This window comes from Artibeus jamaicensis, unplaced genomic scaffold (assembly GCF_021234435.1).
Source record: "Artibeus jamaicensis isolate MK-2021 breed Jamaican fruit bat unplaced genomic scaffold, CSHL_Jam_final contig_519, whole genome shotgun sequence".
In the NCBI taxonomy this organism is placed as follows: domain Eukaryota; kingdom Metazoa; phylum Chordata; class Mammalia; order Chiroptera; family Phyllostomidae; genus Artibeus; species Artibeus jamaicensis.
The window spans coordinates 18800011-18825059 of record NW_026521871.1 but is presented as its reverse complement, the minus strand read 5'-3'; the positions used below and the strand labels follow the sequence as shown (position 1 = coordinate 18825059).

At 42.1% G+C, this 25049-nt stretch overlaps 1 protein-coding gene across 2 annotated transcripts in view; it reads right to left on the bottom strand.

Moving 5' to 3' along the window:
* Positions 1-3854: 3854 nt before the first annotated feature.
* The window catches only part of HRH1 (histamine receptor H1), an 86038-nt gene continuing 64843 nt past the window's right edge, over positions 3855-25049 (bottom strand). For both annotated transcript variants that reach the window (XM_053669372.1, XM_053669373.1), the window contains exon 2: positions 3855-10735. In XM_053669372.1, the coding sequence (XP_053525347.1) occupies positions 9237-10700 (1464 nt within the window). In that variant the 5' untranslated portion in view covers positions 10701-10735 and the 3' untranslated portion in view covers positions 3855-9236. The remainder of the gene's footprint in view (positions 10736-25049) is intronic.

Here is a 25049-nt window from a genome sequence, read left to right as displayed (position 1 = left end):
CTGTGAGAAGGCAGGAATAATCAATCAGGGAATGCTAATCAAAGAATCCTGTTATTATTACCATGCAGAGGATTCATTCTCCCCCACCCCAATATTCTGATTATCTCCCTCCTCTCCCCTGTGTAGGGTCAGTTAGTTACCAGTTCAGCAAATCCCACTTCCTTCATCTTTCAAATCCACCCACCCTTCTCCCTCTCCACAGCCACTGCCTTGATTCCAGCCTCCTTCTGTCACCTAGACCATGGCAACAATGCCCTGAGTGGTGTCCCTGCTGGTCCCACCCTGTTCAATGTAATCACCACAGTGCTGCCAGGGTAATTTAAAACAGGTGAGAGCATGGCACACTATTTAAAACCCTTCAGTGCCTCACTCTCCACCATAACACTTGCAAAATAAAGTCCAAACTTCTCAGCAGAGCAGTATTAACTGCTACAGATATTGTTTACAATCAACCAGTGCCAAGTGAATAACAAATATCATTGTATTTAATTCTCACAGTAACCTTGAAAAACCTTTAATTCCCACAGTAACTTGGAAAAGTTTATATTGTATTCCTCCTTTTCACAGATAAGGAAACTTAAGCTTAGAGTGACTTGCCCAAGGTCACAAAACTAGTTCAGTGGCAAAGCTAGTATTGGTACATAAGTATTTTATATTCCAAAGTGTGTTCTTAACATGCTACTGCTCACAAGGCCCCTTATGATTTGCCTCCTGCTTACCTTCTCAGTCACCTCTTATCCAACAACTCTACACTCCAATTCAGGTGAACTCCTACTACCTGTAGGTCTTACACTGTCACTCATATTGCTCACATCACTCCCAACGTCTGCAGTATCTTCCCACCACTTAGCCTTTTCACCTGTCTAATCCTGCTCATCCTTTAGGACTTGGATAAAGCAACAGATCGTCAGAGATGGCTTCTCCGATGCCTGAGCCTAACTTATGAATACCCTAAATTCTCCAGCATACCCCTACAATAGCTTCATACAACAGTGCTGCTGTCTATCTCCTTGAATTAAAAATTTTTTTTAATTCCTTAAGGACAAGGATGTGTATCTTACTCATTTTGGTATTTCCAGCTTTCAGAGCAGTGTCAAGCACATAGTGGAAGCTCAATAAATACTCCTGCTTATTCTCTATTATGAGAGGCTGGCTGGGAACAGAAGGACCTTGTGGCTGAATGAGAGCCCTATATTCAAGTTCTTAAAGGGTTTCAAAATTATGTCACATGAGGGGCAGGGAAGAGTTGTCCAAGAAAAATGGAGGTGGAATGAGATGTTCTAGGAAGCAGAGGCAGCAGGAGTGAAAGGCTACAGGTGAGACACAGCATGTGAGCAGTTTAATAAGACCTGAGCACGGAGTTGGGACATGGGAACACAATTAGACAAAATGGACTTCGCAAGTACGGCTTTTTCTTCAATCAGGTGTTAACATATCACCTCCTCAGAGAAAAGCTCCTTTTCTTCCCCCCATTACTCTGTTGTTGTTTTTTTAATAGCATCTATCAGGAGCTGGTACACCTACCACTCCTTAAAAATATTGTATAGCTGACTACCGCTACAACTGCAGCCACAATGATCGAGAAGGCCCCATGAAACAGATTTATTTTACTGCTACATCACCAAGGCTTACAATAGTGCCTCACACAGAACAAATGTGCTTAGCCTGGAGAAGAGGTGGGAAGAGGAAGACGAACTAGCAGCACTAAAACATGTGTGGGCAATAAAGTGGAAGTGAAATCCTTAAGAGCCTGAAGGAGGGACGAGCTGAAATTACTGGGTAACCGATTTCAGTTCAACTTACGACTTTTTAAGAGTCAGAGTTGGGAGAAGACCAAATATTTAACCACGGGAAATTTAACCAGTGGGGGTGTCAGAGAAGAAATCCAAGTATTCAATGGGAAAGGGAATATGGGACCCGAGGGTCCCACAACGGCAGCCACAAATATGCCTGGTTTCTGTTGCACTGTTTTTTTTTAAAATTAATTAGTCGCCACGGTTTAAAAAAAATCAAGAGACTGCCTGCGCACAAGCGCAAACACATCCACACTGCAGCTTTAGTTTCATTCTTCCAACATCGTCTATGTTAGTATGGTGCCCAGAAAACTCAATTCAATACAAACAAAAATTTGACTCACTCTATTTATGCATGACATAGAAATTTTCTCACACCTACATTCACCTTACCTGACTGACCATTAAAGTTTGCAACCCCTGGACCAAACCGAGGAATCAAAAAATCGTAGCTTAAAAAAGCCTAATGTAACGTCGCTTCACAAAAAAACGTTATTAGTACTCCCATTTTACAGATGAGGGAAGAAGGCTCAGAAAGAGGGGGTGAGGTGCCAGTCACACAGCAAATCGGAGCAAAGCCAGGACGAGCATCTGGCGTTCCAGCTCCTGTGTTCCAACACCGGACATTCCGAGCACTCTTGGAGGACAGAAGGGACTGACTTAGGAAATTAGAAGGAGCTTCTTAGTCAAAAAAAACTCCGGTCTAAACCAGGCGAAGATGTAGCTGGAGAAGGAAGTTGAGAGCGAGTCAGTTACTCCCTGACGGACGGAGAACCCTGAGACCCTCTCTGACCTCCGCCCTCAACGCCGAGTTTGCCCCTTCCCGCCAGGCCTCCAAGACCAAACCCGCAGAACCCAGCTCCCCCTAACCAGCGCGGCACACTTACCGCCGCTCAACTTCCGGCAACCTCTGCGTCGTCCACTGAGCGCACCCCGATGACGCAACGCGTCCCCGCCCGCGCCTGGGTTTTTTTTTTTTTTGGGGGGGGGGGTAGTAGTGCGCAGGCGCACTAGTTGCTGCGGGCCCGCCAAGTAAATGAGACCCTAGCACCGGGCTGAGTGGGAGGAACTTGATTCGTGGGGAAGGCGGGGCATGTGAAGGTGGGAGAGGCGCCTTGGTGAGAGCTGATCTCGAGAGACTTTTCCTTATTAGACCTGGGATTTTGTACGAGTATATGCCCTTTAGGCTTTTTAAAAAAGTGCTCCAGAAGAGGCAGCACCAAATGTATTCCAGGGACCATTAGGAGACAGGTGTAGGTAGACAGAAGATGAGAATTTTAATAGGTAAAAGGCAATGAAAGTCGACAGTGACCAACCTGCTCTTTCTAAACTAGGCATTATTCTCATAGCTCTCCGTTGTCAGTGGGATAAAGTTATTCATCTGAATTATTTATTGAGCGTATACTAGGTGCCAAGCAGTGGACAGGTGTCGAAAATACAATAGTGAGTATAAACCTAATCTGATATATTAGGCCATTTGCAAAACGACTCTTATGTAACTCTATAGACTCATAAGAAGCGTAATGACTGCTATTTATTATCTACCATGTTTGCAGGTTTTCACATCACTAATTGTCACTTAAAGGTCCAGAAAAGTATTGTAGGTGTTATATTATCCCCATTTCGCATATGAAAGAATGGAGGCAAGGAAAAGTTAAGGGGTTTGCTGAAGAAAAATTAAAGAACTTTTGGGCCAGGATTCTAATCGAAGCCTGTTTTACTTATTAAGGAGATACTTTATTTGAAAGGATTTGTGTACACGATCAGGTAGGAGAGGGGAGAGACTACTGCGAAATGTAGGGAAATGTTGCAATAGGGAGAGCCCTGTGACCAAAGATCTGCTGAGGTCTCAAAGGTTAGGCAAAAAGAGTTCCTTCCGTAGGGAAGAGTGAAGAAGACTAGAAGGAAGTGGCAAGAAAGGGGGTGGCTTGACCTAAAAACGGTCAATCAGAAACTATTTTTCCTCCAAATGCTCTTTCTTTTAATTTATTTTTCTCACCACCATTTATCCCCCCTATACCCTCTTCCACCTCCACCCAGAACCCTATGTCCCCACTTCCCTACCACCCCATGGTGGTCACCACAATGTTGTCAATGTCCGGCCTGTTCTCAACAGGGGTTGTAAGTGGCTCATCCCTCAGCCTGTGGTAAGGTCCAAGTTAAGGAGCCTGGGGAATAACAGAAACTTAACTAAAGTTGGTTAATAGGCATTTTTTTACTTGATCAGTGGAGACAAGTAGTTCAGATAATCATTATAAGGCAAAGAATAAAAATTCAAGGCTTTCTGACCTTTGCCACAGGTAAACAAGGAAGCATCCATGAGTCATATGTAAGTAATGAGAACTGATGTTTCTCTGCAGTGAACCATTTCTGAAGCACAAACGTGTGTGTGTGTGGTAGGGGAGGGATTTTTTAACTGTTGGTGTTTTTTAAGAGCATGGGGCTCAAGTAAAATTCGCTATTGTCAACTCTTTTTACTCTATCAGGTTCCTCTTCTGCCACTGCCCCCTCAGACTGCATGTTTGGGTCACACTAAACTTACTCTGATGTTTTAAGCACATTCTGCTCATTTATTTTTTCATCTGCAATATCCTCACACTTTCTCTGCTTGTCTAACCCTTTCTTCATCTTCAAAATCCAGTTGAAATGTGAGTGAATCTTCAACAAAATGTTGATGAGAAAAGAGAACATATAGCATGATTTCACTTACGTTAAGTTCTATAATCAGAAAAACTAATCTATAGTGGTAGAAGTGAGATCAAGTGTTTGCCTGGGGCCTAAAGGGAGGTACTGTCTGCAAAGGAGCATGAGCAACCTTTAGGGATGATAGTACTATTCTATATATCTTGACCGAGATGGACATCTTAAATGGTTTCATTTTACTGTATACATTTAATGCAATATATTTGATTTTTAAAAAACCAGTGGGGATGTCACCTGCTATGTGAAGGCATGCCTGACAACCACCACCTCTAGGCTTCACTCTATTAAGCATGTATGAGGACAGGTTGCAATTAGTTTTTTATAAGCTTGTTTCCCTTGCTGGACTTTGAGAGCTTTATAATTAACATCTTTTGGGGTTTCTGCCCAGCTCACAATATTTCCCACTTCTCTGGGAACCGCTGTCCTGCAGCCATGTTTGTAGTGCATGTGCCACCTGCTCCCCCTAACCCACCGCCCACTCACAGTTGACTGCAGCTGAGGTGAACACAGGGCAATTCTTTACTTTGAGCTTTGGATGTTCGAACTGATGCTCATAAAGAGTAGGAATAAGTCACGTAGGTCAATAGCAGTATTCTTGAGGGAACTGCTCCTGTTAAGGTTCCCGTGGCTGATGTGGCTCAAGCCCTTCCCCAGGCAAGGTCATCTGAAACATTACTGGATTCCACAGAACACCTCAGTAGCCATTCACAAAGCTGGCTTCTATCTCTTGCAACCCTAAAGTATCTCTTATTCTCCATTTTTTATAGTGACTGGACAAAGGACCAGCCCAGGAAGTGTTTAAGAAGTATTTGTTGAATTAACAGATGATGTTTGGGCATCCCAAATAAATGGTTGCTCAAGTCACAAATGTGGCTTTCTTTTTAGCAGGGCAGAAGACCTGCCCTGCTGCCCAGGATGGGGGAGACAGACCTTTGAGGCACCAAGATGGTGGAGCATCAAGAAAAGTGCAAGACCAGAAGCCATAAAAATGTAGAGGATGTTCTCAGACACAGCAGGACAACAAGATGGCAATGCTTATTCAAGTAATTCAGGTTAATCTGCTTTCATTCTTGTATTCTAGTTCAGTTGAGGAGAGTACATACTCCCCACAGATAGGAACCATATGCCATACAACCTAGGTTTTGAAATCCAGAGACATTGTGGAATGACTTGTTGATGAGTTAGATCTTAACAGTATTTTTCTTTATAGAACTTAGAGTATATTATAGCCAGGAGAGCCCCAGAATCTTTTCACCCTTTATTACGACTATTAAATCTATCTCCTTCAAAAGAGAGACCAGCAATTTTCTGCAAGCCAAGTAGCCAAATTGCAGACTCATGGATTTTCTGAACACACATTTTGCTAATGCTACCAATTTCTAAGGTTTATAGCAATTTCTATTGGATGGATTGGCTTCCCAAGCTTCTAAAGATTTATGTGGTATTGTAGTTGACTGGTTTTCATGTGTCTTCAGAGAAGAATTTAAAGGAATTTTCTGTTTATCAAAAGCTAAAAATAGTTTAGTCTTCCTTTGAATAAATTTAACTTATGAATACATTCATGAAGAACATGTTCTTGAATGTAGATTTTCCTTTTTTTCTAAATATTTTACTTATTTATTTTTAGATAAAGGGAAAGGAAGGGAGAAAGGGAAACATCAATGTGCGGCTGCCTTTCACACACCTGTAGATTCTTTTCTTGAGTGTATACTATGCTACCTGGTTTACACTCTTTCTGTCCCCCACTCCACCTTTCCTTTTGTGTCTCCCTTCCCATTCCTCAGTTTCTCCCTTTGACTCCCCCTAACTATCTCCATCTCTTTTAATATTCCCTGTCTGCCCCTGAATCTCTTCCCTTCTCTGTCCTTCTGCACGTCCATCTCTACCTCTTTTTTTCTTCTGTGCCTTGGTGTCCATCATCTCTTCCCCTTCATCTGTCCTCTGTGACCCTCTGTTTCCCTGGTCTGCTCTAGTTTCTTCGAATTTCTACCCCTGATTGTCCCCTTCTCTTACCCTTAGTCTCGTCACCTCTATTTCTCCCCTCTCTACAATTCAGTCTACCCCTGCAGTAGCAGTGTACTGGGGACAATGCATATTAAACCTTCCTCAATATGTGGCTGTGAAAGAAAATGAGAATCAGTTACTATACCTTCCCAACAGTTGTAGAAAAGTGTTCTTAAAAGCCTCATCCTATATGCATTGTTGTAAACCTTGTAAATAGTTTAAAAGCCAACCTTTGGTTAAATTTGGCACACTGGCCAAATGAGAAATTGGCATTAAGCTGATCAGCTTTAAGCCTATAAAAATAAACCCAAAAGAGCTTCTAAATCTGCAAGTTCTTATCTACAGTCAAGGTCTCCATAACAGCCTTCTCCTAGAAGATATTTACTTTAATATTTAGGACAGAAAGCCTGGTTTCAACTGGATTTTGTGCAGGCCATCAGCCACTGATTATTTGCTGAATGGACTGGGACTGAGTTATCTCTTATAAATGTAGTTCTTTCATACATGAAAAATTTACATCTTTTGGGAAGGATGTAAATTTTTAAAAAGACATCCAATCATTCAGATAGGAGTTGGAATAGAAGGTTTATAGTGTGGCAGGGAAGCATATTCCAGAGTCAGATCTTACAGCTGGTCCTTAACGTCTCTGTGCTTCAGTTTGCCTATCTGTGAGAACATGGAAATTTCCCTCATGAGATTGGTATCAAGATTAAATCAGGTAACAATGCTAAAGTACAAAGTCTGGCGCATAGTATACACTCACTTGTTTGAAAACCACATATGAGTCCTTTCTGTGTACCAGTCACTGTACAAGTATTGTAGACACTGTATACAGTAATGCATGGACCTGGTTCTTTATGCTCAGACAATTCATATTGATTGTTTTTGTTCTTGTCAAACTCAAATCCAGGTGTCATTGAACCAAAGTTGGAGCTCATGACCACTTCTCTTCACTGCTTCCTTAACTGTTCATCAACATAAATGATGAGCACTTGGCCATTTGTCTGTGTAGAGTGATCCTTCTTGGGTATTCCTTGATCCTGAGGGGGTCCCAGGGAGGAACATTTTCACAGGCCTTCTGAGAAACAGCTCCTGACCTGGAAAAAGACAGCTGCAGCTTCTAAAACCAGGATAAAAGTTTCCTTAGCTCCCACAGTTTTGAACAAGACAAGCTTTTTGGGATGCAAAGCAGAGTGAGATGAAGCTAGTTATAAAAAGTAAGTCCTTTTCTAAAGACATTTACAAACATGATCAAAAACCAAAGAGAAACCGTACATCAGTTCTTGTAACATTTGATAATACTTTCAATACATCTCTGTCCAAGAGACTCAGAATGGTGATATTAAATAAGTAAAACAGTATAGTTTTAAATATCATATTTTAGGTAGGTAAAAAGAATCTGTAATTTTAATAGATCATGCAAACAAGAATACAAGGCATAGAATACCAGCTTGTGTGGATACTCCATTTGCTACATATATTACAGTTTAGCATCAAATTTTTTAATATAAATCATCACCAGACTGCAACATAAGCACCAGAGTAAAACTGTATGTTTACATGCCTTTGCTAGTTTTTACTTGAGAGATGTGACTATAAAAGAACATGACCACTTTTGGACAAACACAGCAGAACTCACACATAAGTAACACACCACCCCTCCAAAGTATTGCCTTCAATGGCTGCAGACATATTCTGTCAGCTGTTCCTGCTCACAACATACTTTTTTGAGAATTGTCAGGAATACTGTGTGAGTGTGTGTGTGTGTGTGTACTTAATAGGACAAATTTTTGCTTTTTGGAGAAAATGTGTGCTGGAGCTGGAGCTGGAACCCCACAGGGTTTCCCTTCTAGTTCTCTCACATAACTAGCTATGTGATCTTGGGCACTTTACTTCACCTTGCTGCATCTCTGTTTGCTTCTCTCTTTATACCACCCCTCTGCTGTAGGGTGTCATGGGGCTTAAATGAGATAAATCTGGCACAGCACTTAGGCTATATGGCTTTCTTCTCCCATTCCATTTTTAAAATATTTTAATGTGAAACCATTAAAATTTCTTTTCCCTTTCTTTTGAGGGCAGCTTTTATCATCTTTTTTTTAATAGCTAAAAGGAATTTGGGGTTGAAAACAATGAGTGTGCAAACTGCATAATTTTCTATTAACTCTGAGACATATGTGAGTAAGAATAAGGCAGAATTCCAGGGTGGTTCAGACATCAGTTCTGGGGAAAGGCTCAGAAGAGAGGTGTTCTGAGAGGTGGCTGTCACAGTGGAATAGCTGTTATGCCTCTCAAGGTGGCCCCTGGAAGGGGTCAGCATCTATCTGCACGTGTGAGGTCTGCACAGTCATATAGCTCCATTCCAGGAAGGCTCTAGAGTTCTGTCTAATTATCCAGAGGAACTCTATCCACATGTCCCTTCAATTGCCAGTTAATTCAATTCTGGAAACTTGAATTAAAATGAGAGTCTGAGGCTCCCACATTTCCCAAGGAGCAGGGTCACTCATTCAGATTCAATTCTCTTAGAAATGCTCTGCTTTGTACTCAGAGTATCTTCTCTGCTGACCACTGCCATCTGTGGTTCTTCCAGTAGTGCCTAAGAACTTTCCAGATGACCCATCCCCTAAGACTATTCTGACTCCAGAAAGCCCAGGTACCTGGCAACTCACAGGCCTTCACCCTCCATTTTCTTCAGGGACATCCTAAGCAACACGTAGTTGCATCCCACTGTAGCCTCCCTTAGGAGCGAATGTGCAGAATTTTCTTGAATGCCTTCTTGAAGTTCTCATTGCACAAAGGGTAGATGAGAGGGTCCAGTGTGGAATTGATGTAGCCTAGCCAGATCGTGAACATGTGCACATGTTCATTGCAACAGTTCTTGCAGAAGGCAATGACCATGAAGAAAATGAAGTAAGGAATCCAGCAAAGGATAAAGGCTGCCATGATACAACCCAGTTGCCTGGCAGCCTTCCGTTCTCGGTTCACATGCAACCCAGACATATATTGTCTTGAATGTGAGCGGAGCTTCTTCCATGTGCACTTGATGTAATTGAGGCCTGTGCTAGGCCCACTTTTTGTTTTGTCTTTCCCTGATGCTGACTCTGTGGGGGTGTCTGAGTCTGTCGGAGAGAAGGACTGGCTATCATCTAGGATCTGATCCTCTGACATCTCGCTGGCCACATGCATGGTCAGGCCCTGCTCATTCGTCTCAAGCTGGCTCTGGCTCTGGTTGATGGCTACATAGCTGTTGCCACTCTCCTCAGTCTCAGTCTGTGTTTGCAAAAGATTAAGTGGGACAGAGTGGAGTTGGTCCACTTCCTCATCCTCTTTTTGGCTACAGACTCCTGGGGATTTCATCTCCTTTAAGTCTTCAGATGGTGGCTTCAAAACAGGTCCACCACCAGCAACTTTTGGTTTCCTTTTCAGAACCTCCCAGGGAGACTTCTTCCCTGATTTCTTGACTGCCACGTTGGGGTTCTCTGGCTTCGACTTAATTTCAGAGAAGGAAGGCAGGGACCCATTGATGAGTTCCCGGTGCTGACAATGCTTCTGTACAGCTTTGTAGATTTTGGCATAGAACCAGAGCATGAGCAAGGTGGGCAGATAGAAGTTGATGATGGCAGTCATGATCTTGAACCAGGTGACATCATAGAAGTCTGTCTCACACTTGCCCTTCTGGCGCCTTGGCATCTGTGGCATGAAGTGATGCCAGCCCAGAATGGGAATGACCCAGAGGAAGGAGAGAAACCAGGCCCCCAAGATGGTGGCCAGTGCTCGGGTCTTGGTGCGATACCTCAGATATTTGAGGGGCTGCTGGACAGAGCGGTAGCGATCAATGCACAAGATGAAGACACTGAAAATGGATGCTGTGCTGGCCACATAGTCCATGGAAAGCCAAAAGTGGCAGAGTGGCAAGTCAAGGGACAACTTGGGCATGGAGAGGTAGAGGATGTTAATGGGCATGACAACAGCTCCCACAATCAGGTCTGCCACTGAGAGACTAATGATGTACAGGTTCCCCACAGTGTGTAACTTCCGCTCCTTCCGCACAGCATAAAGGACCAGCAGGTTGAGCCCCACTGTGACCAAGGAGATGATGCTCAGGACCACCACCAGGGGCATCAGTTGGGGGCTGATATTGGTGGTCTTGTTACCTTCACACATCTTGTCTTCTGTGACATTGGAGGAATTGGGAAGGGTCATTGGCACAAGAGCAACCTCCAGCTATGACTCACTCCCTGGGAGGAAAGACACAAGGATTAAGGTTAGAGTCTTGGTGATCAGTAGTCACTTAGTCCCATCACATTGAACACACACACTAGGGTTGTGTATTCTCAGGGGCAGTGGACACACTGGTTACCTACAGCTTATTCCTTCTTTCATTTAGTGACTAGTTATTGAATTCTTGGCATTGTTCCAGGTGTTAGAAATCTAGCAGTGAACAAAACTAAAATCTCTGCCCTCAAGGTGCTTACATTCTAGTTAGGGAGTTGGGCAAAAACAAAGTCAAGTGTGTATAAGTCCCATGTTGCACATGTTCTGAGAAAGTGAGCTGTGTCGTGACTGGTCTAAGCTGAATATAGTGCTCTAGTTCCTCATTGTCAGTGGCTGGTCTAGGATTGGGCTAGGAGATACAACTGTGGCCAAGGAAGTAGATGAGATAGTCTCTTGGCATGGGATTCTGGAAAGTGCTTCCTTTCTAACAAATGCACAAAATAAGGAGAAGCATTATTTCTTACTTGCTGGCCTTCTTCCTTACAGGAAGTGATGCTTGGGGCTGGGGGGCCATCTTGGGGCCATAAGGGAAACACCAAGAAAACCACTGAGATGCTAAACCAGAGAGTCCTGTTATCACTGAGTTGCTGAACAGAATCTGGAATCCTCTTTCTCCACGGTGGTTACTATGGGAAATAACTAAATATCTTCTTTGCTTAAGTAACTATTGTGGGAGTTTTTACTTGCAACTAAAAGCACCCCTAAACTGATATGGAGGAGGTTACAAGGGTACACAAAGTGTCAATAAAATGAACCCATCTCCTTAGACAAATGGTTCTCAAATGGAAAGAGGGTTATTATTTGAGAAAGCATATTTCTTCTTATTTTTTATATTTGAAAAAATTTTATTGCATAAAACTATGCAAAGTCACATATAACACTTTCTTTGCTAGTGAGTCTACACTGAAAACATATTGTATCCTGTTATTGGTACTCCTCAGTTGGGGTGGGAAGTAGAAGTAGGTATGAAAGCTGCTAGAAGGGGTTGTTAACTTTTTTATATTTATATTTTTATATATTTACATTTTATATTTTATATTTATATTCTTTTTTATATTTTATTGATTATGCCATTACAGTTGTCCTATTTCCCCCCTTCATTCCCTCCAGCCTACACACCCCCTCCCACCCACATTCCCCCACTTTAGTTCATGTCCATGTATCATAAGTTCTTTAGCTTCTACATTTCCCATACTACTCTTGCCCTCCCCCCTGTCTATTTTCTCCCCACCTATGCTACTTATCTCTGTACCCTCTCCCCCCTTCCCCTCCTCTTACTCCCCTGTTGCTAACCCTCCATGTGAGCTCCATATCTGTGGCTCCACTCCTGTTTTAGCTGTCCACATAGTTTGCTTTTACTTTAGGTGTGATTATTAATAACTGTGAGTTTGCTGTCCTTTCACTGTTCATCTTTTTTATCTTCTTTTTCTTAGATAAGTCCCTTTAACATTTCATATAATAAGGGCTTGGTGATGATGAACTTCTTTAACTTGACCTTATCTGAGAAGCAGATAACTGCCCTTCCATTCTAACTGATAGCTTTGCTGGTTAGAACAATCTTGGATGTAGGTCCTTGCCTTTCATGACTTGGAATACTTCTTTCCAACCCCTTCTTGCCTGTAAGGTCTCTTTTGAAAAATCAGCTGACAGTCTGATGGGAACTCCTTTGTAGGTGAGTGTCCCCTTATCTCTTGCTGCTTCTAGAATTCTCTTCTTCCTTTTCATCTTGGCTAATGTAATTATGATGTGCCTTGGTATCTTCCTCCTTGGGCCCACCTTCTTTGGGACTCTCTGAGCTTCCTGGGCTTCCTGGAAGTCTATTTCCTTTGCCAAATTGGGGAAGTTCTCCTTTATTATTTGTTCAAATAAGTTTTTCACTGGTTACTGTTCCTCTTTCCCTTCTGGTATCCCTATAATTCAGATGTTGGAACATTTAAAGATGTCCTGGATGTTCCTAAGCTTGTCCTCATTTTTTTGAATTCTTGTTTTTTTCATTCTTTTCTGTTTGGTTGTTTCTTTCTTCCTTCTGGTCCACTCCATTAATTTGAGTTCCTGTTTTCTTTCCATCACTATTGGTTCCATGTACATTTTCCTTTATTTCACTTAGTGTATCCTTCATTTTTTCATCTAATTTGCAACCAAAATCAACCATTTCTGTGAGCATCCTGATCACCAGTGTTTTGAACTGTGTATCTGATAGGTTAGCTATCTCTTGGTCACTTAGATTTATTGGCTTTGGGGCTTTGATTTGTTCTTCTGTTTGAGCCATAATTTTTTTTGGCTAGGTCACACCTGTTACCTATGAGGGGCAGAGCCTTAGGTGTTCACCAAGGCAGGGCAACCCAGTTGCTGGGTTGTGACACTGTATATGGGGGCAGGGTCAGAGAGAGAACAATAGCACTTGCTCTGTTTTTGTATTTCAGTCCCCTCTGCAGCTTCCCACAAGCAAATTCTGATGCTGGTTCCCAGGTGGGTGGGTTTCTGTATGTTCTAGGACCCTGTGGGTCTCTCCAATGAATTCTCCTGTGAGGCTGGGAATCTCTCCCAGTACCTCATCCTCCACAGGTGTTTTCAATCAGTGCTTTTAGGCTTTATTTCCCATTGCTGGGGCCCTGGGTTGCTCAGTCTGTCTCACTGCCTGTTTTGCCTGGTTTATCTGTGCGCGAATGTGTGACTGTGGTCAGCCAACCACTTTGCACGCCTCACTGTGTCTGCTCATTTCCTCCCCTCACCTGGGGTCTGCCAGCTACCAACTTTTCCTAGTACAACCCTTCTCCACCAGCTGCCAACTCTGCCCCTCTTACCAGTCTGGTTGAATGGTTGTTGGACTTCCATACAGTTCAATTTTCTTTCTGTTCTGGTTGTGTTTTTGTTTTTAAATCTTCATTGTCCTTAATTTTGGTTGTGCAAGGAAGCACAGTGTTTCCACCTATGCCTCCATCTTGGCCAGAAGTCTATATTTATATTCTTTAAACTGGTAAGTTTAAAGAAGACTGAGAAATACTAACAGTGATTATAAATCTCTCTCAGTAATTTAGAAAAATACTAGTTTTACAGTAAGGCAGAGCCAGATAAAATCCTGTCCAAATTCATATTTTTAAAGATAAACATTAAAACCAAGGCAATAGGTCCTTGTGGAAGAAACCCAATGATTTACTTTGTTGGAAAAACACCACTTGGGTGGCCTTGATTTTGCCCAGCTCTAACAGTAATTTTCTGAGTTATGTCTCAGCCTGCATTTTCTTATTGGTCAGATGTGAAGGGTAGAGTAGGTGATCCTTAAAGGTTTTTCCAGGTCTCCTTTTTAGAGTCTTGTTTTAGGTATTTTCCCATGTTCTTCTCCAGCTCTGAACGGGCAGTCAGAGAAACACTCTGACTTCTCTGAGTGTGCCTCCCCTGACATCTTCAGCAGCATCACCTTCTCCTCCTATGTCCCAATCCTGCCCTTGGCTCCTGTTACTTTAAGCTGTCAGTCCCAGAGGCCTTATCCAATCACTCCCGCCACCCCAACACAACCTCTGCAAAGACACCTCCCAAAATTACAGCTTCAGCCTGTCCTTTTTCTCCACTGCTATGTCCAAAACCCAGTCAATATACCTTCAGCCCTGACCAAGCTGAAACCCCTTAGAATTGTCCACGGTCACCTCAGGAAGGGGAAAGAAGCTGAAAGCAGTATCATCTCTGGGGTTTTATTTTATTTATTTTTGTTTTGATCGGAAAGAAGCAGGAAGTGGTTCCCTCAAACACTGCCATAGCTTGGCCTTCCCCTCCCACAGAAGTGACTCATTCCTCCCTTCCTCACTGCCTTGAGGAAATTTCTTTCTCTCTTATTTCTCCCTTTGGCTCATTGTACACAGAGGGGAATCAGTATTTTTTTCCATTGTGCATAAACTATTATTCCATAATTATATTTGAGAGAAAATGATTTGTTTATATATGAAAATCTATATATTTTCCTTTTTATTAGAAAAGAAAGACTGTTGTGATTGAATTGAGATCACTGAACTAAAAATTAGTGTTGTATATCAAGTGTTTAGTTAGGGGTAGAATCTACTGATGTTTGTAACTTTGAAATGAATCAAAAATATGTTGGATGGATGACTGGTTAAAAGAATGGATGAACAAAACAGATATGTTAAGGAAAAAGAGCAAAATGTCAATTTACAACCTGGGCAGTGAGTATATGGATGTTTATTGTATAATGCTTCTAACTTTTCTATTTCATTGACAATTTTCATAATAAAATGTTGAAGAAAATTAATACAGCATAAGGTTATCTTCCTCATCTATCACTGCAAGCTCAATGCTTTATCATGTTTTCTCCCTCATAGTTCAGACATGTTATTTTGCATAAACATAAAAGCAAAAGATCAATAAATATTTGTCAAGTGAATAAATAGAGGCAGGATGGTATGAAATATCTCGGCTCAGAACTTACTAATTCAACAGATACTTACTGGTGAAAGCTTCCTTTCAGCTCAGCACTCTATTTCAGAAGCAAGCAAATTCACTTTTGTTCTAAAGCACAGCATTCTGAAAGAGGACTCCAGGAAAGGCAATTGCAGCACCCACACTGCATACAAATGGCACTTGGAGGCTTACTTCTCCTGGTGAATGCTGAGGGGAGGGGGGTGTCAGAGGAGGAAGAGGAATACTGAGGAAAGGAACATGTGACCCCAGCACTAAGCCTGAAAAAAAGCAGGCCCCACAGGGCAGGCAGCCAAGGGGACAGCAGGATTGGCCACATCAGAACCAGCTGAATAATTTGCAGGGCCCAGTACAAATTGAAAATAAAATATTGTTAAGAATTTCAAGATGGAGATGGCAGAACATTAAGCCAAGCTTGGGAATCCTGAGCTCAGGGCCCGTGTGCCTACCCAGGTCACAGGCCCATTAAGTCATTCCTAGTCTCTCTTCCTCTCACCCAGTACCTGAACAGGCTCTACTCAGTGTGATAACTGACAGAGTGAGGGAGGTGTCTGAGTCCTCACTGTACCTCCTGCCACACTCCCCACAAGCTGTCAGGACCCCATCAGATTCTGAGCTGCCCTCTTTGAGGTCCAGGCCAGGCCTTCAGAGAGAGTATTGGTTGGCCAGAGGATATGCTTCTGAGGAGAGAGAATGGAAACTATAAGAGGCACTTTGGACAGGGCATTTTGAAAAGGTGGGAACCTGTGGGTTCTCTATAGCACTGTGTCTGTAGCAAAGCAGGTGATGGAAGGAGAGCCCTCTCCTCTCATCCAGGCTCTGCCACTTGAGAGGCTGTGTGGAGCATGAGTAAACAGCCAGGTCTGCAGTTTCCTCAGCCATCATGTAGGAAAAATATTGTGACCTCCCTCCCTGGGCTGTTGAGGATCACTGGTAACAGTGCTCTGCTAACCTCTAGGTAACTTCTACTCAGTTACAAGCAGAAATTGACCCTTTTTCTCCCAGAGACTTCTGTGTACAAACAAGGCAGCTAGTCTATTCTGAAACCATTTGCTACAGTGGGACTTTTACTAGAGTGATTACAAACAACAAGCAGTCTGATCCAATCAGGTCCTGATCCAGGTCCTGATCAGGCCAATTGGATCCAGACCTGATCCAATCAGGTCCAAGTGGCAAGCAGATAAACAAAAGTGGTCAGCATTCCTTTCACATCCTGGGAACACTGACTGGGGCAGTAAGAAGCCAAGCCCTGGGCTTTTCATATATTGGTTATTAAATGCCCACCACAAGCCCATAGGGAGGTACTCTGATAATCTTCAAGGCAGAGAGGAGTAAACAGTTAGCTCAGGCTCTCAGGGGTCATACAGCTAGAAAGCAGTTGGTAAAGCCAAGACTCGAACCTAGTTCACTCTAACTCAGAGTTTTTCAGCCTTCAGTCTATTGACATTTTGAACTGGATAATTCTTTGTTGTGAAGAGCTGTCATGTGCACTGGTTGGATATTTAGCAGCATCCCTGGCCTTTATTCACTAGATGCCAGTAACACCTCTCTCCCACTTCTAGTCATGACAACCAAAAATATCTCTCGACATTGCCAGATATCCACTAGGGGGCAAAATGATCCTTCACTGAGAACCACTGAACTAACTGAAGAACATGCCAAAGAATACAGCTTTCAGCTCAAGGTAAGGAAAGACTTCCTAAAAACAAATGTTATCTAACAATGCAATGATTGAGGGATAGTAAACTCCCTATGATGAGAGATATACAAGGCCTGGATCTGATTCCAAAATACTCCTACTTTCTCAGTGGTAATTATTTTCCTAAGAAAACTTGCAGACATTGGTTTTAGATAAAAGAGACTTATAGGCAAGGATCTTTGCTAATAACCAAAAAGAGGAGGCGAGAGGAATTCGAGGGCTTGGAGAGATTTCCCAGTGGCTTTCCCCCTCCCATTTTATCACTGCTGGTCCACACGTGGCTTGGGTCATTGGGGTGATAGAATCGGGCAGCAGTTAAGAACCCAGGTGCTTTATGAACTAGTAAACCTTTGCTCTAATCCTCTTCCTGCTCCAGTTAGCAGGTCGAGATATTTCAATTCACAAAGACTCAATTTTCCTCACCTTTATAAAGGGGATAAAGCAAGCACTTAGTATAGCACCTGACATACAGTAAGTGCTCAGTTAATAGTCGCTACTGTGTTTTCTTCCATTTCTTCGTGAGAGACCCAGGGATGCCCCAGCCAGCCCAGTCTGGCTCAGTGGGCTCATCCTTGATCTTTCCCTGTTTTTCACTATGTTAGAAACTGCTAATAGGCATCTAATATCAGTTCTCCTCTGCTTAGGAATAGACTTCTACTTTTAGCTGAGTACATGGCTGCCTGCAACAAAGACTACATTTCCCAGGCTCTTTTGTAGCTGGGAGTTGCCATATGACTAAGTCACAGAGAAATGGAAATAAAATGTTGTTTGCAACTTTCTGAAAGCAACCTAAAAGGGAGAATGTGATCTTTTCTGTGGCCTTTCTTTCTTCCATCTGGCTGGAATGTTGACAGTATAAACAGAGCTTAAGCAGTTATCTTGGAACCATGAGGAAGAGCCACAAAATGAAAAAGGTAAAGTTATAATTTGGAAAAAGTTGAGGTCTCTGATGAGAATGGGGCTCCCCTACCCGCCAGGACTCTCCACTTCTGGGGTCAGCTTGGGTTTTCCATCACACACAGCCAAATGGAATCCTAACAGTTACTCTGCCTCTGACTTTAAGAACTTTGTCAATTAGCATAAAAAGAAAGATAAAAGATGAACAGCATCAAAAATTGAATTAAAAATTCTAGAATTCAACTGGGAGAAGTGTGATGACTGAGGTAAGATCAAAGCAGGTGACAGGACAGAGGAGGAAGCAACTGCCTCTCCCAAGATAGACTGCTGATGTCAAGAAAAACATCAGAAAAGGATGAGTAGAAATTCACCAGGTGGAAGGAAGAGGAATTTAAGGATGAGAAAAAGAAAGAATAAAAATGCACAGCTGAGCCTTGGCCATGTGGCTCAGCTGATTGAAGCACGTCCTGTACAGCAAAACGTTGTGGGTTCAATTCCCAGTCAGGGCACATACCTAGGTTATGAGATCAATCCCCATTGGGTCACATATTGGAGGCAACCAGTTGATGTTTCTCTCTCACATCAATATGTCTCTCTCTTGCTCTCCCTTCCTCTCTCTCTCAAATCAATAAACATATACTTGGATGAGGATTTTAAAAAAGTACACGGCCGAGTTCAATGAATTAGGAGGAAATCCTTGTAAGTGACTAGGATGTGGAATGATGAGTCTGGAAAGACGTGTGGGGGCCACGGTGTAAGGAAGCTCTTTTGTACCTCTGTGCCTTTGCCTGTGCCGTCTCCAATGCCTGGAGCACCCTTTTGCTTTGAAGCACTTAATTGCTCCTTTGTCTGTGTACCGGCGGCACCTCTAACACTGCTCTTTATACCACCTATCTTATCATACTATCTTTAGCTGATTCTCCCTAAGAAAATAGGGAGCCTCTCTAAGGGAGTTTGTCCACTACTTCTGCTTCCGAAGTGTGATACCCGTGACCACCAAGGGGATGCCCCCTCCTTGACGGCAGGGACCACACCTTTTCACTCCCTGCCCTTCTCCTGTGCTGGCGCCAGGCTGACACCTGACAGATACTCAAGAGAGGTTTCCTGGATGGGCTCTGAGGAAATGAGACACAAATGGATAAGAGAGGCACAGGGGGAAGGACCTAAGTGTGGACAGGGTGGGCACTTTTTCACAAGGATGTTTAAACCAACAAAAAATGTGAGATAAGATTTGTCCTACTGGCGAATATTGATGCCTTTCAACTAACTTTCCCATTTTTTTCCTGAAAACTTGATTGTTAGGAATTTCTTTCATGGTAATTCAAAACATGAATAAGAATTTATGCAGAAAAATGCTCACTGCAAAATTATTTATGATAGGAAGTGATCTAACATTTGGGAACTAAATATATTATGGGATAGCTAAAGAATAGAATATCATGCAGTCATTGACAGTCACATTTGTGGAGCCCCAGTAATGATACGGGAAATGCTTATGATGAGATTAAATTTGCAACAGACATTGTTTGTACAGGACGGTGCCAATTCTGTTAACTAAGAGGGTTAGAGCAAGGGTGAATCCCTGTTATATTATGTTAACACTGGTTTCCTCTGGGTAGTGATTGATGTGTATTATTTTTTGGTATTTCCCAAGATTTCAACAATGAGAATGTCTTGCTTTTATAATAGGGAGAACAAGAACTAACTGCACTCATTTTTAAAAACAACAACAAAAAAATAGGTTTACTCTACTGGAAAAAATCTTTAAAAAGGAAATACCTTTCACATTCTTAGCACATCTTTTATCTTCTTTAGTAAAATGTAAGAATGTACTCTTTCTTTTCTCAGTCCAAACTGCTCTACCCTTTACCACATTTGCATTGGTTGGTTATTCTGGTCAAGTAAGTCAGAGTATTAACTTCTTTGCTCTAATTCTGAGAAAAGGGTATCATGCATGAGGGTGCCGCAAATACTGCATATTCTCATTGAGTATGGCCAGAGCATAATTTTCATAAAACACCCAGGCTTATCGATGCCACTGGCTGCAAATAGCACAATTCTATTATGAGCTCAGTGCTGCAGTATTTGGATTTAGCATCTAGGGCACTGCTGGGGTAAGAGTTATCCTCTGGATAAGATGCAAGAGGCATATGATCTTGTGGGCATGTGGTGGTCCCAATAGGCTTTCTAGGGGGTGGTGACACACATTCAATGTCTACAGCATCAGGGAGGGAAAGTTGCTCCAGGCGACTGCATATGGATCAAGAGGGAGTGGTGGGGACTGGGGTAACCTGGAGAGGACGGTCTCTGTCTGAAGGGTACAGCTGTCACGCCACCAACTGCTACAAGCCCAGATCTGCCTGTTTTCAAAATGAAGAATAAATCTGCATTTTCACATGAAATCTTTTAGTTTTTAAATGTCAATTATTCAACTGTTTCCTTTGTTTTCATGAACATTTGAACATAGGTCAAGAAAGAACAAATTTTGGGAACATGACCTGTGAGCCCCAAGCTGGAAATGTCAACTACTTTATGAGATCCAGAACGCTGAATATGGTACAATGACTCTTGAGTAGACACCTTTTGGGGTACCTGCTCAGTGTACAACAAGCTTTCTTCTCTAAGAACCGTCATCTACCCAGGTGTGAGCCCTGGCAGCCATAGTTATACCACATAACCCCCAACCCCTGGGCACGTGTGATTGGACCAGAGATTGTCATCTGACCTAAAATAGGCCAATCAGTCCAATTCTGTCTTTTGGAAAACTGGAATTGGGATTGTGTGCTCTCAAGACAGTCTGTTGGTCTCGTGAACTGAAGTGTGGTGAACTGGGAGCTGAGGCTGCCGCAGAGGCAAGGCGTGGCTCATCTCCAGGCATGCTGAAGTGGAGGGAGGGATGGAAGGAGGCAGCAGACAAATGCAATGATAGTGTGCTGAAATAACTATCTACATGCAAAAGATGGATTTAGACCTTTACCTCACACAATACAAAGAAATTAACTCAAAATTGACAACAGACCTAAATGTAAGAGTTACTTAAACTCTTAGAAGACATCATAGGAGAAAAGCTTTGTGACCTTGAGTTAGGCAAAGATTTCTTAAATACAACACCAAGGCATAATAAATGAAGAAAAAAATTGCTAAATTGGACTTCATCAAAATTAAAGTGTTTGTGCTTCAAAAGGCACCACTAAAAAAGGAGAAAGTTATAGAATGGATGAAAATACTTATCATATATCTGACATATATCTGAGATATCCAGAACATATAAAGAACTCTTCCAACTCAATAATAAGAAGACAACCCAAGTAAAAAAAATGGACACCAAATATGAATAAATATTTTACCAAAGAAGATACAGAAATGGTTTGTAAGCTCATGAAAAGATGTTCAACATCATTACTTAACAGGTAAGTACAAATCAAAACCACAATGAGATACCACTTCATACCCACTAGGATGGCTGCAATTTAAAAGACAGACAGTAAGTGTTAAACAGCATGTGGAAGAATTAGAACCTTTATATACTGCTGGTGGGAATGTGAAATGGTACAGCCACTGTGGAGGAGTCTGGCAGTTCCTCAAGCAGTTAAACATGGTTAGCATATGACCCAGCGATTGCATACCTACATATATACCAAAGAGAACAGAAAACATCTGTTCACACAAAAGTTTGTATGTAAATATTCATATAGCATTATTTATACCAAGTTAAAAAGTAGAAACACTACAAATGTTCATCAGGTAGTAAGTGGATCATCAAAATATGGTGTACTATGCAATGAAAGATTATTTGTCAATAAAAAGGAACGAAATAGTGATTCATACCATAGCATGGGTGAACTCAAAAAACATCATGCAAAGTGAAAGAAGCCAGACACAAAATGCAACATGTTGTATGGTTCTGTTTATAAGAAAAGTCCAGGATAAGCAAACCCTTTGAGACAGAAAGTAGATTAGTGGTTGCCTAGGATAAGGGATGGAAATGGGAAGGGGTCCCTTGTGACTGACAGCAAATGGTCTAAAATTGGATTCTGATGATCATTGTACAACTCTGTAAATTTTAACAATAACTGAATTGTATCATTCACTTACAATGGGTGAATTTCATGGTGTAGATTATGCCTTAATAAAGTTGTTTTGAAAAAAAATTCAGTGAAACAAGAAAGAGGCTGCCTGGATTCCCATATCTCTGTTTTTAAAATCTATTTATGTAAATCAGTTGCTCCTCAAAATACCTACCATGCAGTAGTGTTTTTTTTTTTAAGGAAATGAAGCAGTATTAGGCAAATATAGATTAAACAAAGTGTGGGTCCTAAAGAACCTCTCCGGGTGAGCCAGCCACAAATCTGAGTTTCCCAAAAGGCAGAGCAAAGAGGGAAAGAGGATTAAATAAGAGATTTTAGTCTCATTTAAATGAAAGCAAACCAATGGCTTAGCAGAACAATTTTATCTGGTCCTAAGTTTTTGATTGGATGTATCTTGTGGTTTTCTTGTAAAGGGGACCCAACAACGTCTGACTTAATCGTCAGGAGTGGAAGGATCGAAATGGCTTAGCTGCATCAACTCTTTTTCTCCTGTGCCTCTATGATCTCTCATTTTATAATTTGGCTCAAGTGTGTAGGAGGTTGAATTTGTTTGATTGTTTCTCTGCTCTTCCCATCCTCTATCTGTGGTGTGACAGGCTGGGATTTTTAAAATTAGTCACAGGAAAAAGAAGCTGAAGGATAATCACCACTGAATGGCAAACAAAACAAGCCTGTGAAGCCCAGCTCTGTTATCTCCTACCATCTGGCCGTATAAAGCAATGAATAAAAAGAAGAGTAGTATTTCAAAGTCTTTGTGCATATCAGCATTGGGCTGGGAGGTTTTCCTTATTGACTTATTCAGTCCTCACAGTGCCACTGACCTCACAATAAAGGAATCGCTTTTGCCCCCATTTTAAAGATGTGGAAACAGGCTTCTAGAGTTTGTAGGCATTGGTGGCCTGCACTGAGATCCAAGACTGATTGAAGACCAAGCTTCATGTAAAGTCCCAGGTGAAAAACAAAAGTAAGTAAGTAAATAAATAAATAAATTAATAAATAAAATAAAGGCCCAAGTGACACCTACCTCCTAAGTCATTTGAATGAGCTTCAGTTCCCCACCCACTTTTCACTACGGTTGGAAGAGAAGAGAAGGCAATAAACACCTTTTAAAAAGATTTCATGGTACTGGAAGTATAAATATCCACACTAAGATAAGAACACGGTGAACACACGCCAAGCCCACCACACACACATATTATTTTAGGATATGATGAATAATGTTTTCTTTTTGTCCCAAATCTCTGGAGATTAAGCCTTGAGGAAGGCACTTTCAAAGACCAAAATTGTCCAGGCTATTCTCTTCTTCAGAAAAAAATCGTGATATTGAAGTAAATAAAAGAGCTGTCAGAAGAGAAAGAAAAGGCAAATGTGATGTTTTCAAGAGAGCGTTCCTAGGTAATTAGGAGTTTCTTTAAGGTCTGTCTCTCCCTCTCCGTGAAAAGTGATTTGGTGTCTGAATGCAGCAGCAGCCCAAGCCTCACACCTGCGGGCTCCTCTGCGCCACCTGCTGGTCAAGCTCTCTTGCTGGTTCTGGAGCCAGACTGTATCTAGACAGGAGTATGTATTGTATGTACAGGGGTACAGGTTAGTGTGAATCAGTTTGGCTGTCAGCTCCATTTTGATATTCATTCATTCATCCATCCATTTACCTACCCACCCACCCATCCACCATCTATCCATTCTTCCAACCATTCATCCAAAAGGTCTTTGTTAAAAGATCGGGTATAGGTGTTTTATAAGTAAACGATAGACACGATCCTTGCCCTTGTGGAGCTTACAGCCTATACTGGTGGTTCTCCACCTGGGCTTCCTGGGAAGCTTTTAAAACACACTGACACATCTTCTTCAGAAAAGAGGAAGCAATGGTGCCTTTTCCTATTCTTTTGCTGGGTACAAATAAAAACCTGAACATTATATTTAAAACAAATATGACTCTGAAAGGTGGAGAGGCAAAGGCAGCCCAGCTAGGATCTCCAGAATGAGAAGGGGTCCAAAGAATGAAACGATAATTAGTTCTCTGGGGTTTTGTGTGTTCACATATATCTGAGACCCTCAGCTAAAGAAATTGGCCACTCAGAAAGTTGGTGCCCATGGGCACAGACAAAACTGAAAGCTGTCCTCCCCCCAAAGCCTGTTGCATCTAACCAAAGGACCAGGAAAGAAACAGCCTAGCAGAGAGAAAACTTTTGGCAATAACTTCTCTACTGCGGCCGAACACCACAGAAAACACTGAAGCCCTGTTTGCCTCCTAGCCAGCAAAGGCCAAGTAGGGAGCTGCAACAAGGTGGCCTGACACCCCTGCTGGGATAGTGTCCTTACTGTCCCTTGTCCCTCACAGGAGCTGGGACTTTCATTCCCACCAGGTGGAGATAAACACCCATCCCCTCCAGTGTCAGAGGGGGCCACATGGGGAACAATAGGAGGCATAGCTCACAGCCAGGAATTTATCCCCGTGAAGAAGCCTGGTGAGGAGCAAAAATAGCCCTCACATGAGTAATGAAGACCCCTGCCCCTTCGGGTGTCACAGAACAGAATGGGGACCCTGGACTTCTGCTCCCACCTCGGAGTGATGAGGCAGTGCACCCTCTCTCCACTGCCTTCTGCCACAGCAGTGTCATATACATAAAGCCTGACAAATGAGACTTAAATATGATCCAGTCTCTTGTAACATAATACCTAAAGTGTCAGCATTTCAATAAAAAATTAACTGCTATATCAATAATGGAAAGATTTCACATGGAATTTTTTATAAAAACAACCAACAGATACCAATGCCAAGATGACAGACAAGTCAGGATTATCTGACAAATATTTTTAAATAATCATCCTAAAAATGAAAAACTAGAAAGCCTCAGCAGATAAACAGAAAATAAATGATGAACCAAATAGAAATTTTAGAACTGAAAAATCTTACAAGAAATCAAAACTCAAGGGTTGGGCACAACAGCAGGATGGAGAGAATAGAGAAAAGAGCCAGTGAACTGAAAGACAGAACCATAGAAATTACCCAGTCTGAACATCAGAGGGAAAATAGATTGGAAAAAAAGGAACAGAGTCCCAGGGACCTGTGGGACTATAACAAAACATCTACCATTCATGTAATCACCTTGCAAGGAGATGAGAAAAAGCATGAGGGAGAAAATGTACTTGAAATAAGGGCTGAAA